At 51.7% G+C, this 17,712-nt stretch overlaps 1 protein-coding gene across 2 annotated transcripts; it reads left to right on the top strand.

The window, feature by feature from the left end:
- Positions 1-11,830: 11,830 nt before the first annotated feature.
- On the top strand, positions 11,831-16,659 carry LGALS3 (galectin 3). 2 transcript variants are annotated; one of them, XM_037395012.1, is made up of 7 exons: positions 11,831-11,922; positions 14,105-14,158; positions 14,290-14,312; positions 14,630-14,977; positions 15,201-15,289; positions 15,545-15,713; positions 16,400-16,659. In XM_037395012.1, exons 3-7 carry the CDS (start codon positions 14,295-14,297, stop codon positions 16,553-16,555), a joined length of 780 nt encoding a protein of 259 aa, XP_037250909.1. In that variant the 5' UTR covers positions 11,831-11,922; positions 14,105-14,158; positions 14,290-14,294; the 3' UTR covers positions 16,556-16,659. The 2 variants fall into 2 exon arrangements, with proteins under 2 accessions (XP_037250909.1, XP_037250910.1); XM_037395013.1 differs by lacking the exon at positions 14,630-14,977.
- The last annotated feature ends 1,053 nt before the right edge of the window (positions 16,660-17,712 follow it).

Below are 17,712 nucleotides of genomic sequence, written 5' to 3'. Positions count from 1 at the left end.
GTAGCATATCGGCCTCGGGTATTGCCTGTTCACATAAATGCCCTGTTAAGAGGAAAAAAAGTAATGTGATCTTGCTTGTTCTAGAGGAGGAATGGGGCTTAATTTTTTTTTTACCTGTGAAGAGTGTGGTGTGCGTTTTTCCTGGCTCTGGACAATTCCTGTGCTGGGTTGACTCGTGGATGTGGTAAGTGACCCACAAACCAATGTTTTCATACGCTTGTCAGGAGTTTGATGGGGCAGGGTGGATAACTGAGAAACTCCAGGGCTTGGCAGCTGCGTGAACTACAAAGTTTGGGCATCGCTCATCACGATGTTTACATTCTTTGTATATAGTGGCCTGCAGAATGGTTCACACTGAGCTGGCCAGTGCTGCTGCCTTTGCTCACACCTTCAGCCTTCCAGGAAGGTAAAAATGGCAGCAGTGAGCAGTAACAAGTGGAAACAAAAATATTTATCCACTTCAAGGCTTAGAAAGCAAGCTCCTCTTAGACTGCACACCAAATGGAATCCTTACATCTGTTAATAGAAGAAACGATACAATGTCTGGCCAGTGCTTTATCTTACGTGTTTGGCTAGGGGGTTGTCTTCTCCTCTGGATTTCTCGAATGAATTGTCTCTTGCAACTGTTTTGCATTGGTAGAGATGAAGACATGGGTGTGCTGATCCTATTATGTTAGTTGTGGACTGCCCTGCAGACCCAAAAAATGTATTTGAATTTTTTATTTTTTTTCTTTTTTTGGGGGGGGGGGGGCAGAATCCAACAAGTGATACTTACCTACATAATTCTATAATTCTTATGGGAGTAGTTGTGAAAAACTGTTCCAGGGATCTTGCAGAGCGGGGAGGATGTGCAGAGGTAGATCGACAATGTAGGATATGTTAGTTCTGGACTGCTGTTTTGAAGGCAGACGGCTCAATTCTCCAAGCAAGGTCAGGCCCCCTTGTGTGTGGAGGCATGGATTCACTGGCCAGCCCGTTTCCAGCCTCTCTGCGCTGTCCAGAGGGTGAGATGTTGATAGTCCTGAGCCTGTGTGTAGTAAGAGCCCTTAGGCATCTAAGTAAGGACAAAACTTACCATAAATATTTTTCCTTATCATATCAAGATATCCTTTCCATATCAAGAAATGCAAGTTGCAACTTTAATAGAAGCTTCTAATCAGCTAGAGCATGGTGCCAGGTTAACTGTCACTGCATGACACGAGGTGGGGTGCTTACCCCAAGACATCTGGAGAAAGATCTGGAGCGGCCTTGTGTCGGGACGCGCTCTGTGGGCGGGGGCAGGTATCTGTGAGGCTGAGAGCGGGGAACTCTGTGCTCGCTGGCCGGCTGCTCCCCAGGCGTCACCCACCCCTGGGTCCATGCACGCTCGTGCACAGGCAGAGGCTGTGGTTCTAAAGGTCACGCTGGGAAGAGGGCCGATGGCTATATAGACACGGCGCTTGCGCTTCGCTTTGTATCAGCCCGGGTTTCCCAAATCCATTTCCAAGGTAGTTGCAGTGGGAGGATCAGCCATAACTTTTCCCTCTGCTCTCACAATTCGGGAGGATTTGAGTTAAATGATCTAGAAATGCACGTGCATACACACGCTCGTTAAGCTGCTAATGGCAGGGTGAAGTTTTTTTTGATCATCTCGCCTGCAGAATCAGGTGTGTGGGAGATGCAGCGCTGGAAGCTGTGTGCACCGAGGCAGCGTGCTGTTGGGAGCAAGTACTTCGTGATCTCCCGGCTGAGTTGACCCATTTAATGACGGTGAAGGCAGAAGAATGGCGACTTTGTATTCCCTGTGCGGCTGATCATAGCTTAGGGTAAAGTTAAGTTACACCTAGATAAGTAAAAAGGGATAGTCGGTGTATATATATATGTACGCTTCGGCTCTGTAATATCACTTTCCAAAGGGTACCCTCCCTGCTGAATGAGAGATTGGGAGATAAAATAGCAATGCCTGTGTTTCTGTCCTCTTTCCAACTTTCTCATGGCACTCAGCAGGGAAGGGCCGTGCTCAGAAGTCAGCCGGCACGCCTTTGGGTTTCATTTCAGGTCCTACTTCTGTTGTCTGTGCAAGATCTTACCTGCTCTCGCAGATTCATGTTCTTGTGGTGATTAGGGGAGGGAGTTCTTGTAGCACTTAACCCTAGAACTCCTGCATCAAGCTGTGCCATCAATCACTGGAATTGTTGTGCTTGGCATTAATGGTGGCATAATACGCATCTCCCTATCGCTTCCCTATCTTTAAACCAGATAACTTCTCTGCTGCAGCCCCGTGTGCATTCCCCAGAGTTCTGCTGGATGGGGCAGAGGAAAAAAGCTGCTGCTGCCGCGGGGAGCAGCGTGAACAGGACAGTGGCCCTGGCGAGGAGGTGTTAGGCTTTTGTCGTGGGAGGAAGCTCATCCAGAGGAGCTGGAGCATGTGTCTGCCATAAGTGTTTAATGTCATGCTCTGCGGAATGACTCGTTTCTCTGAGCTAGGAGAGGTGTCCTAGGGAGGATGAGCTATTTCAGTGGTTCAGGGTTGGCTGTTGGGGGGAGGCTGGGTAGGTGGCGGGTACCTGCTGTGCCTTACTCTGTTACTCACTGTCTCCCAGTGGTATTTAGGCCGGAGCTGGCATCCTCTGTGTGAAGCAGGGGGAAATTACAGCTTGGGTTTAAAGAGGAAAGCTTCCTGCTGGTGGTGGAGACTGTGTCCTAACACAAACACCAGCTCCTATTGCTGCAAACTGGGTGGTGGCAGGAGTTTAAGTGAGAGGTTCAGACCAGCAACAAAGAAACATTTTTCACCATGAGGACAGTCAAGTGCTGGGGTGGGTTGCCCAAAGAGTGGTGCAGTCTCCGTCCTTGGAGGTTTTGAAGGCTGGCTGGATAAAGCCCTGAGCAGCCTGAGCTGACCTTGGAGCTGGCCCTGCTCAGAGTGCAGGCTGGGAGCTAGCTGCCCGATGTCCCTTCCCACCAGAATCATGCCACGACTCATCAGATATTCACGCTGTTCTGTGTCTGATTAAAAGCAAACATGGAATTTGTTCTTCAAACAGATGCAGAAGGTGACAAACGACTGCAGATGTCATTGGTGACTTGTTGGTCTAATTAATGTGGTGGTGTTCCAGGGTAGCTCTGTGGCTTCTGATGGGAGCCCAGCATGTGCTAACGAGGGGTGATCTCTCGGGATATTCCATTTTACTAAGCTGTTAAAGGATAATGAAAAGTAAAACTGCATTAGGGTGCCTTTTCACAAGAAGGGGCTTGATTTGCACGATGTGAAAAGCTTCATATAGTGCTTTGTATGACAGAAAACATTCAAAAGGGTTTTGAATCTGGTGCTTTCTAATTTGCCTGCGTTCCCTTTAGTTACGCACAGAGAAGGCAGCACAATATCCTATTTTAAGTTTGCTTAGAAGGGGGAAGAATTAATGCTTTGATATCCTGGTGCTTGTTCTTGCTGCGCAACGCTGGAGTTCGTTGCTGCTCCTCAAGGAGACAGAGTTGATGATCTTGAAAGATTTTAATACAGGCACTTCAAAGTCTTAGCAGCTTCCACGTCACACTTTCATGTTCGCATTTCAATCTGGATGCTGTCCCCATTTTCCTGCTCGGAACGCTGAGCGTGAGTAACACAGCGTGACCTGGAAGGTAGGGATGATCGCATCAGTAGGTCCGAGCTGCTGCTGCCATCCTCCTGGCCTTGGTGCTCACCTGTTGGTCTGTACTGGCTGTCAGAGTAAGTAATTGTTAAAAAGAGAGTGTCTGTGGAGCGACACCAAGCAAAAACCGCTCTGAGTGGCTCAAATAAATCAGATGCTGGAAAAATGAGCTCGTGGCTGTTTGAAAGCAAAGCCTGATGTGATCCCTCAGGGTTTTTTTTTTTGCTCTCCCAGCTGGGAGCTGCCCATCCACGTCCTGGTGCCGTCAGGAGAGGGCACTGCTGCTGCTCTGGGCTCCCTGGCAGAGGCGGCTGCGTTTGGAGTTGATTATTTTTAACACTGAAGTTGATAAAATAAAACGCTCAGCAAGGTTTTAGTGACTTACAGTGCAGTTCAGGAGATGGTGTTTTAAGTTGTGTCTTTGCACTGACTCGTATTAGAGGAACACAGACACATGGTACACCAGAGTTAAATCTGAGCCCTGTTTAGTGGAAGTTTTCATAGGAGAATGAATTTCTGTGCTTTGCAAAAATCTAGTCTCAAAAGCAGCAAAGAATGAAATTTGGCCAACCGGCCAGGGACCCTCACAATGCTTCCTTTACTCTTCCCCATCCCTGGTTTGCTGAGCTATGGTAAAAGCCACCCATTGCAGTTAGACTCGATGATCTTCAAGGTCTTTTCCAGCCTGAATTATGATTCTATGCTTGCTGTTGTAATGAAGCTATTTTAAAGTAAACTTTTCCGAGAGGTCAGGATTGCAGCTGCAGCCTGAACAGTCTCGTCTGTGGCCTTTGTGTTTCCTTGCCAGCCGGATACGTTCAGCGCAGCATCGCGTGGGGCTTTCGCTCTCCTTGTCGAGCATCTTTCCTGGGGCACAGCTGGCTCAGGGCCAGTGGGGGGCAAGGCTTGGCCAGGGGAGCCCCTCCACGGGTGCTGCACCCAGAGCGACAGCAGGGGCTCACCCCAGCTTTGGTGGGGCTGGGCTCGGACTGGTTCAAGCCCCTCCTGCAATGCCACGCTAGTCCTTTCGGCTTTGGGGGCTGGATTTTTTTCTTGTAAGGTTGAATGAGGGCTGCGAGTTTGGGCACGCAGGCAGCACAGCCAGGAAAAGCACCAGGACCTTGTCATTCTGATGGCAGCAAGCCAGGGGAGTCTTCCACTTCATCTTGCATGGGCGTTTGGGATCGCTGTAGGGATTTCTCATCCAGTTATTTAATAACGTTAGGATGAAGGACCTTCCTTAAGGGCCGTGGGGCAGCGTGCGGCACGGAGCTTGGTGCAGTGGGGGAGTTAGTTGCTATTAAGCTCCCAGCCGGAGGAGGTGTTTAATGACTTTGGTAAATCTCTAATGCTGCAAATTGCTACGAGACTCATTTAGCGCTTGGAAACAAAGGTAGCGCTCAGCTGGGCACGTCAGGCGCAAAGTGCTTCTCATTTATTCATCTTTAATAATGGAAAAGATTCAAACTGTAGCATGGTTCTGCTCGGCTGCGGTGTCAGCGCTGGAAGCAGCACAAAGCTTTCGGGGGCAGGGGGGGCTTGCTGTTCCCCTGGCACCTTCCTTCAGGGCGAGAGGGAGCTAGATGAGCTGCAGTCTTGCCTTAGTGCTCTGTTTTGTAGGAGAAGAAAACTGCAAAAGTGGGAGTTTTGCGTTGTGCTTCATAAAGAGAGAATAAAAGGGAGCTGCCACAGGAAAAAGAGTGAATCCAGGCTTGCCAGTGCATGTGAGCAGCAGGGACAGTGCTGCGGACATCGATGCTCCTTATCTGCTGCTTTTGCTTTCTTTGCTGTCAGACTTGAGTTATTGAAGTGCTCAACCTTCCTCTGCATTGCATTTTTCACTAGCAGTAGATCAAGGTGATGTTTGGGTGTTGGGGGGTGAGTAAAGTACCCCAGGAGGCTCTCAAGTGAGCCATCTCCCCAGAAAGGGCCGTATGCGGGGGAGGGGGGCTGCTGGATTCTCTGCAAGACCCTCTTCTCAGGAGTCCTGGGAGGGCATCACGTGAGCCTGCAGGCCACGGAGGAGCATCCCGTTGCCTGTTTTTGCTGCGATGCCCCTTTTTTATTGCCACAGAGAGCGGGGGGTGCCTCGGGGGGTGGCATGGAGGGCTGGAACCGAGCTGCCCCTTTGGGGGGGGTGCAGCGTGGGGCTCTGCGCCGGCACACGGAACCTCACCTGTGGCTGAGCAAGGAGGTGAATGTCGTCGCAGTTCCCCAGCCTGGGAGGTTTGCAGATGGAAGAAGGAGAGACGACGGTCGAGTTTAGCACCTTGGGATTGTGCCAAGCATGGCCTTGGTGGCAGATCTGCAGCCCAAGCACGGCATGGGATGGCACCAGCCAGGCCACAGAAATCACGCGAACGATAAAATCCCACGGATGCACGTCGTTCCGCTCTGCAAAGGTGAGCGCATCTCCTGTGCCATTGACCTTGCCCTCCGGATTGGTACCTTTCCCATTAATCTACTGCCAAGAGGACAAGAGAGAAGCAGCTTTCTGTTTATGAATTTCTAATAAGAAGTTTGAAATGGCTGCTTTAAAGTTATTTAACTTTGTAGAGACAGGCTGCTCATTGGGGTGGGGTCTTTTGCCTCTGGGAGGCTCGGTAGCCACAAGAATAAGAGGCGGAGAAGGCATTAACTCCTGACAGAACTCAGCATAAAGGGTGCTGGGGCCAAGTAAAGCACTGATAATTCTGAATTGTAATGGCAAACTGTCGTTTTTTAATATGTATATTTTTAATATGTGTATATATATTTTATCTGTAACAATGTGTGTGTATATATATATTTTTTTTTAAACTGTTCTTCAAAACAAGCCAACCCTCAAGCCTTAAGCAACAGAGCTCAGCATCCTGCAGCCTGGTTCCTGCAGAGGACGGGGCTGCCTGCGCCACTGGTGTGGCACAGCTGGCTGCCTCCACTGGTCCCTGCCTGTGCGGTGGCACGAGGTGGCTGCTGCTGCAGCCCCCTGCTCTCCTCTCACCTCCACTCCTGGCTTCTAGCGCTCAGTCTCCATTAATTAATTTTCTATTTGCTCCGTCTTGTGCAGTTCTTCAGCTTAAATGGCTTCTTTAAGCTACTCTAGCATGTAGTTAATTAACCCAGTGGTGAACATCACCGTGACGCAATGGCAGGTGACCCTTCAAGAGGTGGTGGCACATCAAAGCTGTTGCAGAGCAGCCTGTCAAAGGTTATTGCTAGAGGAAAATGTTTAATAATGTATGTTGCTGTCCAGTGTAATGATGCCTGAGTGTCTGGGGAACCCAGCGTTGGTGGGTGAGTTACTCCCCAGCCTGGACTGACCCTGAGCCCACCGTGGAACTGCAGGAATTGGCTCCTCTCCAGCCTTATTGCTGGGTGGCCGTTTGTCGGGTTTAACCCCAGGTGGCAGCTCAGCCCCAGTGCAACGGGGGAGAGAATCGGAAGAGTGAAAGTGAGAAAACTGATGGGTTGAGATAAAGGCAGTTTAACAGGTAAAGCAAAAGCTGCGATTGCAAGCAAAGCAAGCCAGGGAATCCCTTCACCACTTCCCACCAGCAGGCAGGTGCTCAGCCATCTGCAGGAGTGCAGGGCTCCAGCACGCGTGACCGTGACTCAAGAAGACGAACACCATCGCTCCAGATGTGTCCCCCCTTCCTCCTCCTTCCCCCAGCTCTATGCACTGGGCATGACGCCACGTGGTGTGGGACAGCCCTTTGGGCACTGGGGTCAGCTGCCCTGGCTGTGTCCCCCCTCAATTTCTTGTGCCCCCCCCCCCCCAGGCCTGCTTGCTGGTGGGGTGGGGTGAGGGGCAGAAACCGTGTAAGCCCTGCTCAGCAGCAACAAAAACATCTCTGCCTTATCAACACTGTTTGCAGCACAAACCCAAAACATAACCCCGAATTACCTACTATGAGGGAAAATTAACTCTACCCCAGCCAAAACCGGCATGCCGTTAAATATCACTTGGCTCTCGCCTGCTATCAGGTAAATGCTGGGCGTTTTAAGATGAGGAAAGTAAATTGCGCTTAGAGAATGGGGTGGTTCAGCCTGGAGAAGAGAAGGCTCCAGGGACACGCTCTGGGGACTTCTAGTAAAAGGGGCCAACAAGAGAGGGACTTTTTGCGAAGGCATGGAGTGATAGGACAAGGGGGGACAGCTTCAAATGAAAAGAGGACAGCTATAGATGAGATATGAGGAAGAAATTCTTTACTGTGAGGGCGGCGAGGCGCTGGCACAGGCTGCCCAGAGCAGCTGTGGATGCCCCATCCCTGGGAGTGCTCAGGGCCAGGCTGGATGGGGCTGGGAGCAACCTGGGCTGGTGGGAAGTGTCCCTGCTCATGTGTGGGAAAATCACCTTGGGGGGGGCGTGGGGGGGGAATAGAAAAAAATTGGGTCCTCATAGAAGCGTAGTGTTACAGAAAGCTTTTTAGGGTAAAATACAGCTATCACTTTCAGGATGGTTGGCATGCATGAAATGTACAGCACCACAGTTCCCTAAGCCACACAACCTGCTATCCTAGAGGAGCAGTGCAGGGTGGAGCGGAGTGGAGTCACCATGGCGAGGCTCTGCTGTGCTCCCTGCAGGACTGGGAACGTGATGGTACCAGCAGTGATGCATAGCAGCTGGAAAATATATGAGAAGATGTCAGTTGCTGGACCAACAACTGTGACGAAGACCAAGCAAGAGCCTCGTTATCTGCAAGAGAAGGTCAGGAAACCAGGCCTGCTCAGCACCTCAGAGCCTTCTGACGAGGACGAGCTAACTGCTAAAAGCAAACAAACTGCTGAAGTGATAAGACTCAAGGATGCTAGGGTAAAATAACTCCTACTCAAATGGTCCCCCCTGAAGAGAGTGGATCCCCCGTGCCGGGAGCGTGCGCAGTAAATTTAAAATGAATCATATCATTAAATGAAAAGAACTTTACACCAATAATAATGAAGGAATGTATGACTAGGGTCACGCAGGCTCCGCCTGAGAGTAAAGAGAAGTATAAAAAGTGAATGAATGAGGGGACAAGTGGGTAAGATGCCACCGAGAACAAGCTAGGGGAAGATGCCACCAAGACGGACTCCTGTGACCGGCCGATGGGCTGAGCCTTGCTTCTCCCCCCTTAGGTGGAACTTAAATTAAGAGCTTCTTTGGGAGACTTGGAAATATCTCTAGAGAGTTACTTTTAAATATTTGTAGCCAGGCTGTATTGTTGTAACTTTTCTGCACATTTTATACTTTATAACATTTTATTTGCTTGTGCCTTTTTGCAGACAGTCACTGTCATCGGCAGTCAAAAGAACCTGTCCATCTGTTGCTAATAAAACTGCACTGTTAAGTAGCTGGTCGTCGCAGTTTCTCATTGAACGTGACCAAACCCTAGAGTGGTTCCAAAGAATGTTTATCAATATGGTGATAGGCACTTTGTGTATATAAATATATATATATTTAGAGAGAGAGAGTGTGGCCATGCTAGTTCATGAGCATGGCTGGACTGGCGGTGCAGACTGCTATCAGTGCATCCAGACCCGTGGTAGTTTAATATACGTAATAAACACAACTGGACTGATAGTGGTAAATTGAACATCACCTAGAATTTAAACCTCGCCGGACCTAACCTCCCACCTCGGTGAGGAAAGTTGGAAGGTGGAGGGGATGGGTGTGTGTGTATGTGTGTGAGAGAGTGTGCGTGTGTGCTTGCGTGCATGTGTGCGTGTGTGTGTGTGTGTATTTCCTGCTAAATTACTCCATCCCCTTTAATCCTTTAATGCAAGACCATGGCAGGAGGGTTGCAACTAGATGGTCTTTAAGGTCCCTTCCAACCCAAACCATTCTGTGATTCTATGAATGTGTTTGGCCGCAGTGAGTAGCACATCAGAGAGTACATCCCTAAGAAACAGCATGATCTGATGGCCGAGCCACCTGCCAGGGTCCTCTGTCTCTTCCCACCCCTTGGGTTTGCAGTTTGGGACTTTAAATTGTACATGGTACCATGCAGAGTTGCATTTTACATGAAGAGTCTCTAAAGCAAACAGGTTGCTTATGAATGCTTAAAAAAATCCAGACCCCAAGTATATGCCTATTTTTGAGAAATGACTATTTTTTTATCCGCTTTTGAAAAGCAGCCAGCCCCACATTGCAAAGCTGTGCATCACCAGGCCTTGCACCATTGCAAGCAAGATGTGATCGCCGTGACTTAATCTCCTACAGCACCCGTGTGCTTGTGCTCTGCCTTGCTTGGGGCTCTGGCAATAAACCCAGCTGCTCTCCGTGCTTGATCTGGAGAGGCAAAGCTTGAAAACCACAGTTGCCACACCTCTGTGTCCGACTGTGAGTCACGGCGGGATGACTCCGGTGGTGTGGAGCAAAGCGAAATGTGGACGTTTCACAGCTCTGCGTGCAAAGAGCTCTCGGCACCCACCCCGTGAATACCGAAGGGATGCTCAGTCATTGTCTTCACTGCTGCTTGGTTTATTGAAGTAAAGAAATTAGCTCAGATTTTGGTTCACTTTTCCACTTTTGGTCAAACATTTTTTTAACACTGTGCATCTGTTGCGTAACTGGAAGCACAAAGCTTATGGCACTGGAAGTGGAAAAAAACAGGCAGACCACTCTGGTAAATGTGTGGAGCTTTTGAGCAAAATCCTGAAAATAACTACAGAGGTTTTTCATGAAAACACCTCTTGCCAAAGACATCTGGAGGAGTCCTAGGGAGGAAGGGAAAAAGCGGTGAGGACTAACGAGTTAATACAGCCTTATCCAGGAAGGCAGAAATCGCCAGTGCCTGTTTAAAAACACTTAGTGCACGTCACTCGAATAATTTCACGAACGTGTGCTCTGGACATGCACACCTCTTGATGAGTCTGCTCTCGGAAGGGCTGTGCTTTAGGCAGATGCTGGAGCCAGGACTTGAACAGTTGTTCTGAAGAGCAGTGATCTCCTCCTGCTCGCGTTACAGGCTCAGGAAGCTCCAGATACTCATGCAATGTATCAGGGATCCTTCAGCGTTACTGGCTTAAATCCTCTCCAGCTCCCTTTGCCCTAAAACATCCCCCAAGATAGCACAGTGTTTATTTATTGTGGTGAGGTTTGGGTGCTGTGAAAGGCAAATGAAGCAGTGCTCCCTGTTAAAGTGTTTCCCCGAGTGGGGCATCCCATTCCCTTGGGTATCCCTGGCATCTCTCATCAGCCAATGGCATTTTTTCATGCTTAAGTTTGGTCCAAATCCTGGTGACAAGTATTCAGCTGAATGATGCTAAAATCCAGGCGGGTGCCCCAGTAGAGAGGAGGGCGCCTTCCTCTGAAGCCCAATCTTTTAGCTAAGCAGAGATGAACTGCAGGAAGCTCTACTACAAATCATTACAACCAAACTCAACAGATTTTTGCCTTTTTTCTCCCTCCGTACCAGCTGCAGGACCAGCTAAGCCATTGAGTTCAGCCGCTGCCTTCAAGCAGTAGTTTCTACGTTGTTAATGACACCAATTAATGTGTGCATCCCTTAATAACCTTTGGTCAGCCCTGAAGTGGTCAGGCAGTTGGACTAGATGATCGCTGTAGGTCCCTTCCAAGTGAAATTATTCTATTTATTCTATTTTATTTTATTTTATTTTTTTATTCCATCCCATCCCATCCCATCCCATCCCATTCTCTTCTATTGTACCAGCAGCACTGGGCAGCAGATCAGGATTTCAGCACGCAAACGCACCTTTTCCTTTTCTATCACTTTAAGCTGTGAAGCCCACTGAGGAAGCAGGAGATGATTCACCCTCAGCTCCAAGTACCATCGTGCTTGTTGAAATTCCAGCTGCCGTTAAGGGCTTCCCCAGCCTTGGTCTCCTGCCAGCCTTGCTGCGGCAGGTGAAACCCAAAGCTTTTTTGTCGTTTTTTTCTCGGCAGTCTCCGCAGTGAAGCAGAAAACGTCGGAAATTTAAAAGTAAATTTGTGGTTTATTGAACTTTAGTAAAGCTGGAGCCGTGGGCTATGCAGACGGGGCTCTTGCAAGGGCTACGGCCGCGGCTGTGCTCGCGGGGTCCGGCTGCGCCAGGGTCAGACACTGCGGACCCCGATGCCTGGAGATGGACCCACTCGAGACATGAGACACGGGACGGCCAAATGTCCCCCCTTAGTGGGGGGTCACCGTTTCATAAAGGCAAATATGACGAAGGCCTCCTGCTGCCAGGGCCCTTCCCAGCGCGGGGGGCGGCAGCTGCCCCGTGCCCGCCCCGTCCCCGCCCCGGGCAGGCGGGTCCCCGCCGCTGCCGCCGTGTCCGCGCCCACGGGCGCCGCGGGACAGGAGCCAGTCGCCGCCGCTGCACCCGGGTGAGCGGCTGCGCCCACGCGCGGGGTCCCGGGGCGGGGGGAGCAGCGGTGGGGTTTGGGCACCTATTGCCTGGCAAAGAAAGGGTTAAGGGTGTTGCTCGTCCCCGCGGGGGGGGGCTCGGTGCATCCCCCGTGGGGATCCCGGGAGGGAGCGGGGGTGCAGGGCTGCGCTGTCCCCTTGTGCGGGGCTCTGGGCGGTGGGGGACGCGCCACGGGGCGCAGAGAAAGCCCTCGCTGGCTTTTGGGAATGCTTGGGGTCCCGGTGGGATGGCAAATAGGATGGAGCTGTAAGGCGGTTTGCACCTGCCGGGTGTCGGGGCGCCCTGCCCGAGCCCCAAAAGGCACGCGGGGGGGAGGGAGGGGCTGGGGGGCCCGCGAGAGACACCCAGGAAAGTCACCGCAGAAAGAGAGCCGAAGGGGAGAGGGAAGGAACCTCTTTCCTTCCCAAGTTTTCCCGTGTTGGGTGCCTGTAGGAAACACTGGGGACGCACCCGGGGGTGCCCCCGCTGCTGTCCCGCTGTCCCTCTGTCCCTCGGGGCGGCGGGAGCCCCGGAGCCGCTGGGGCGGCCGCATCCGGCTCAAGCTCAGCACCCCGGAGGTGCTGCCGAAGGGCAGAGCTGCCCGGTGCCGTGGGTGGGAAAAACCACCCTTCCCGTGGCGCCAGCGGCCGGGCAGCGGGCACCCAGCCCCGGAGCATTCCCGGGGAGATGTCCCAGGGCTGCGCGCTGCGGTGACTGGGAGACAAGTTGGCTGCTGAGCTCCAAGCCGGGTGGCACCGTTTGGTGGCAGAAGAACAGTGGTGTTTCAAGACTTTCCTTTCTTGATAACAAATTTTATTTTGTTTATTTATCAAATCGACCATCCCTGGACTGGTGGGGAGACACGAGACTCCTGCCGCGCTGGCCCCACCAGGCCGAAGCAGTAAGAAATCCAGGCAGGGGAGCAAAAATACTTCTCCCTGAGGTGTTGCAGGGTGGGCAGGGGGAGCAGGGGGACCCCCTGCCCAAGCAGCACAAGCCATCGGCACCCACAGCTCAGCCTGGCTGGATGCAGCCCCGGGGAGCCCGCAGGAGCTGTGCACCCTCGGCTCAGCGCTGCAAACACATGGCAAACCCAAGGGCTTAAAAAAAGTCCAAAACACCCCCGAAGGCAAATAAAAGCTTTTTGAGATACGGGCTGTTCAAACAGTCCGGGCTCCTGGATGCCGGTTGAAAGGCTGACTGAGAAATGGTGCGGGGGCAGGAGTGTGGATGTTTTGCAGGGATGGGGTTACCTGTTGGTTGTGAAACCTGCGGCGTTCCCACTGTCCGCAGATCTGCCGTGACCCTTGTGTGTCTGGACGTTCCTTTCAAAGAGAAGTTTTCTTCTCTGCTTTCGGTTGGGAATTTTCCTTTTCTTTCCCTGTTTCTGCCTCTCCTCTTTTTTTTTTTTTTTTCCTCTTCTTTTATGAATGCTGTCTTTGATGGGAGGAATCCAGCTCAGGCAGCAGCTATTCCTGCACACAGGCAGGTATGCATTTGGCGGAGCAGCTCGGCATGGACTCATAAAACTTGAAAAGCAGCTTCTGTCCACTGGCCCGGAGCGGTTGGTGGCACGTGTGTCCCCCCCACGGTGCCCTCCAGCCAGTGTGGGGCAATTGGGTAAGGGGACCTCCACCCAGGGGTGCCACCCCCGCCTCTCGCCCTGCCAGGTCTGCTGCAGGTGTCTGTCCCGTGTGTCATGGGGTGGCTACATGTCCCCCGATGTGCGGTGCTGGGTTTGTAGCCCCCCCACCCCACCCCGCAGCACATGTTTGCAGCTGCAGCCCCTCCAGGGATTTTTTTGTTGTTGTTTTTTTTTTTTTTTTTTAATTGAAACATTTTCTGGGATGATGCTTTGGGGATGGGGAAGTGAATCATGCTGACTGCGGCTGGCACGCAGGACGAAACCGAACCTGTGACACGGCTGGGTGCCAATACCACATTACTCATCCCACCAAGTAGCTCTGCTCCTGCATGGGTGTGGGGGTCACCCAGGGCCTTGCACAGGCAGCCAGCACCCCCCAGCCAGGGCAGGGAGGTGGCTGTGCCTCCCCCCCATGCTGCCATCACCCCCCCAAGGGCCTTGCTGGCAGGGTCCAGGGCTGGATTCCCCCCGGGGCCATGCAGGCTGCCCGTGGCCTGACCCTCCATTCCTCCCGCAGGTATCAGACCAGGGTTTGTTCTGCGCTGCCGGAGCCGTCCTCCCTGCCTGCCGGGTACGTGATTCAGGGACTCACCCCTTTCCAGCCCGTTGCCACTGTAAACTCTTAACTGGTCTCAAAAACCTCTATTTTTCAGGTGGTGTATGTTAAAAATTACTTAAGTGCGCTTTGTCTTTTTGTTTTAGGAAAAATGTCAGACGGTTTCTCTGTAAGTATGAATTTCTTTAAAAAACAAACCACCACGGGGGCTGCGACTGGTGCCTTGCCTTGAAGCGGGGACCTTTGGCAGGGCTGGGAACATGTGTTTGCAAACCTGCGTAACTCCTCAAATCCGCCCCAGTAACATCGGTGTTTACTGGTTTTCTGGAAGCCTCAGCCCAGGCGCTCAGCCACCCCTGCTGCTGGGGAGTAACTGAGCTCTTGCCCTCGCGCACGCTGTAGGCTACAAAAGATGGATGTTGGAGGACTCAGCCTGACTCCAGCATTGCTGTCACCTAACCCTCCTCCTCTCCCCTCTGTCCCCAGTTAAACGACGCCTTGGCCACCAACAACAACCCGACCCCCTCTGCACCCCCACCCCAGGGCTGGCCCTCCTGGGGGAACCAGCCACCAGCTCCTGGGACATTCCCGGCATACCCCGGCCCTCCAGGGTCCTATCCTGGTGCACCAGCAGCATATCCCGGAGCACCAGGGGCATATCCTGGAGCACCAGGGGCATATCCTGGAGCACCAGGACAGGGACCATATCCCGGAGCACCTGGAGCATTCCCTGGAGCACCAGCAGGACCAGGGTCGTATCCTGCCCCAGGACAACCATCCAGTGGCCCTGGATTTGGGCCCCCTCCTCCGCAGGGGGGACCAGCTCCTCCAATGGTAACAGCTCTGTCATATTCTAAGGGTTTCTGTGTCTTCACTGCCCGATTGCGCTTGGCCATGGGAGGGATCTGGGGCTGACTGTCCCCTGGGGGGTGGCATGGGTGGTCACTGTGTCACAGGGCTGCCCCGGTGTGTTGTCACACCAAGCGCCAGCCTGTGCCTGAACATTTTGGCTTTCGATGTGCTTTTTAGCTAACACTGAATTCCTGTTGTCTCCCAGAAAGTCCCCTTCGACCTGCCCCTGCAGGCAGGACTCATGCCTCGGATGCTCATAACCATCATGGGAACAGTCAACCCCAACCCAAACAGGTACCGGGGCATCCAGCACCGAGGGCCAGGGGGGTCCTGGGGTGCCACTGGATGGAGCAGGGGTGCTGGAATTTGCTTTCCATTCCTGAATAACACCTGCCTGGTGTAAAATCAAATATTATACAATGTGTAAATGCCCTGTCAGTGCCCGACGGGCCCTGGGGTTCTGCCCACTTGCTGCCACTTTTGGCAAGCCCTGTAAGAGAGCCCAGGGCTTTTGTAGAAAAAGCAGCGCACCTGTTACTGTCTTTGCAGGTTTTCACTGGATTTCAAGAAGGGGAATGACATTGCCTTCCACTTCAATCCGCGCTTCAATGAAGACAACAAAAAAGTCATCGTCTGCAATTCGATGTTCCAGAATAACTGGGGAAAGGAGGAGAGGACAGCTCCCAGGTTTCCATTTGAAGCTGGAAAACCCTTCCAGGTAACAAAAAAAACCCCAGCTCAGTCTCAAGTGCACCTGCAACATGCAGTGGGTGGGTTCGGTCAGGGCTGTGTAACAAGACTCACTGCAAGGACCTCGATGCTCTTGCACAGGAATCAGCTCCTAGAGGTGATCCTAGGGCTGGTGTGCTTCCCTGGCTGCCCCACACAGCCGGTCCTACAGCACATTCCCTGCACCTACCTGCTCCAGCAGGCCCAGGTGCCCAGGGTAGAACTTCTCCCCACTTCGGTTATTCCCATTTATTATTATATCCTTCCAATTTACGCTGTCATTCTCAGCAGTTGTTGGGCAGGTTTCTAGAAGGTGTTTCCCCTGTTAACAGCCAAGCACTCTCCACAAACTTTTTCTCCTGCAAAATGGTTTCGTAGGTGATGGGAACACAGCTCTCACTGTGTGAGCCATGGAGTACCAGTTCTTGAACCAATGTAGTCACAAGACAAACCATGGGCTAAAACACGGGGGAAGGAAGAGTGCGGCGGGGCTCTGGGGAAGGCAACGGTCACTGGTGGTTTTGCAGCTGAGAGCTGCTGCACCAGCTTCTCCACATGCCCCTCGGCTGCACTCCGCTGGCAACAACCTTCAGCCAGCACCAGTCTGCAGCTTAAAATTTCTTCAAGAGCAAATGCAATGGTTATTTTTTGGCTGAGCTAAGGTTTTTATTTCAGCTCCAGATCCTCTGCGAGGTGGATCACTTCAAGGTAGCGGTTGACGGTGCCCACTTGCTGCAGTACAACTTCCGTGAGAAGCAGCTGAATGCGATCAACAAACTCTGCATCAACGGGGACATCACCCTCACCAGTGTCATGCCAACCATGATATAATTAGGGTGGTGGAATTTTAATGCAAACTTAGTGGTCTTAATATGGCTGTAACAGAAGTGCCTTCTTACACGAATACTTCTAGGTAATAAAACATACTTTCACAAGCAGAACTTGTTTTCAATTAGATCTCAAAAAGACACAACTTCCTCCAGCAGGCTGAGTTCAAATGTGGAAGTATCTGGATTCTTGCTGTAGAGGCAGAAAATCTCTGACAAAGGATGACAACCAGGAGCTGTTCAGTTTGTACAGAGAGGAGTACTTGGGAAAGGAGCCTGTGGTGTACTGCCACTGGTCCTGAGAGCTAGGGCATCGATCTTTAACCCCATCTTCTCCAAATACCAGGCAGCAGTCAGTAACTTGGTATTTTTAGCTTCAGTTGCTCTGCCAGGTAGAACGGTTACTTCTTCACTAAAGGAATCAAAGTAGTGCAGTGAAGGATGGAAGTTGCACCCGCCGGGGGAGGAGGAGGTGCCTGATCAGGCTGTGAACACATTATGCAGAATTCACAGAAGTGTCACCTCACTGCAGTTGTCCTCTAGGAAACACTGGAGAACAGGGAAATATCAAGAGCCTCTGTGCCTGACCTGAAAGAGGTACTTTGGGAGGGAGTTCAGAGATGGTGAAAGCAAAACTTCTCCCCAAGACCATGGCTAGAAGAGCCGCCCCTCTCCTTCACTTCAAAAGGCCCATTCTGCCCCTGTGGTGCCCAAACCAGCATGTCCTGAGACACCTCCCTCCCCAGGGAGGGCCCGCTTGTACAAGCGTTACAGACTCCACGGAACAGGTCACAAGCCTTGTTTCTCTCCCCTCATAACTTGCATGAGAAGAACAGTTTCCAGGGTGGGGAGGTTACTTGGCAAGTTCACCTCGTGAGTCAGGCTAGTTAAAAAAAGTATGTTCCCTTTGCTGTGAGTCATGCTCCTGGTCTTGGTTTGCAAAACAAGAACAGCGCAATAGCCACTATTGAAGTTTTCAAGGATGTCTTTGACATGTCTCACACTCTTTTGTAACAGTCACTTCATTTATACTGGGAAACGCCAAGATACAACAAGCACAGTGTTGAAATTTCAAGTAGATGCAGTGGCCCAGAGCAGCACTGCTAACATCGGCTTAAGCGTACACATTAGATAGCAGAAATCCCACATCACTGCTATTAA

This window comes from Falco rusticolus, chromosome 7 (assembly GCF_015220075.1).
Source record: "Falco rusticolus isolate bFalRus1 chromosome 7, bFalRus1.pri, whole genome shotgun sequence".
In the NCBI taxonomy this organism is placed as follows: Eukaryota; Metazoa; Chordata; class Aves; order Falconiformes; family Falconidae; genus Falco; species Falco rusticolus.
Note: the sequence above shows the minus strand (reverse complement) of the source record. Positions and strands in the feature narration are given on the sequence as shown.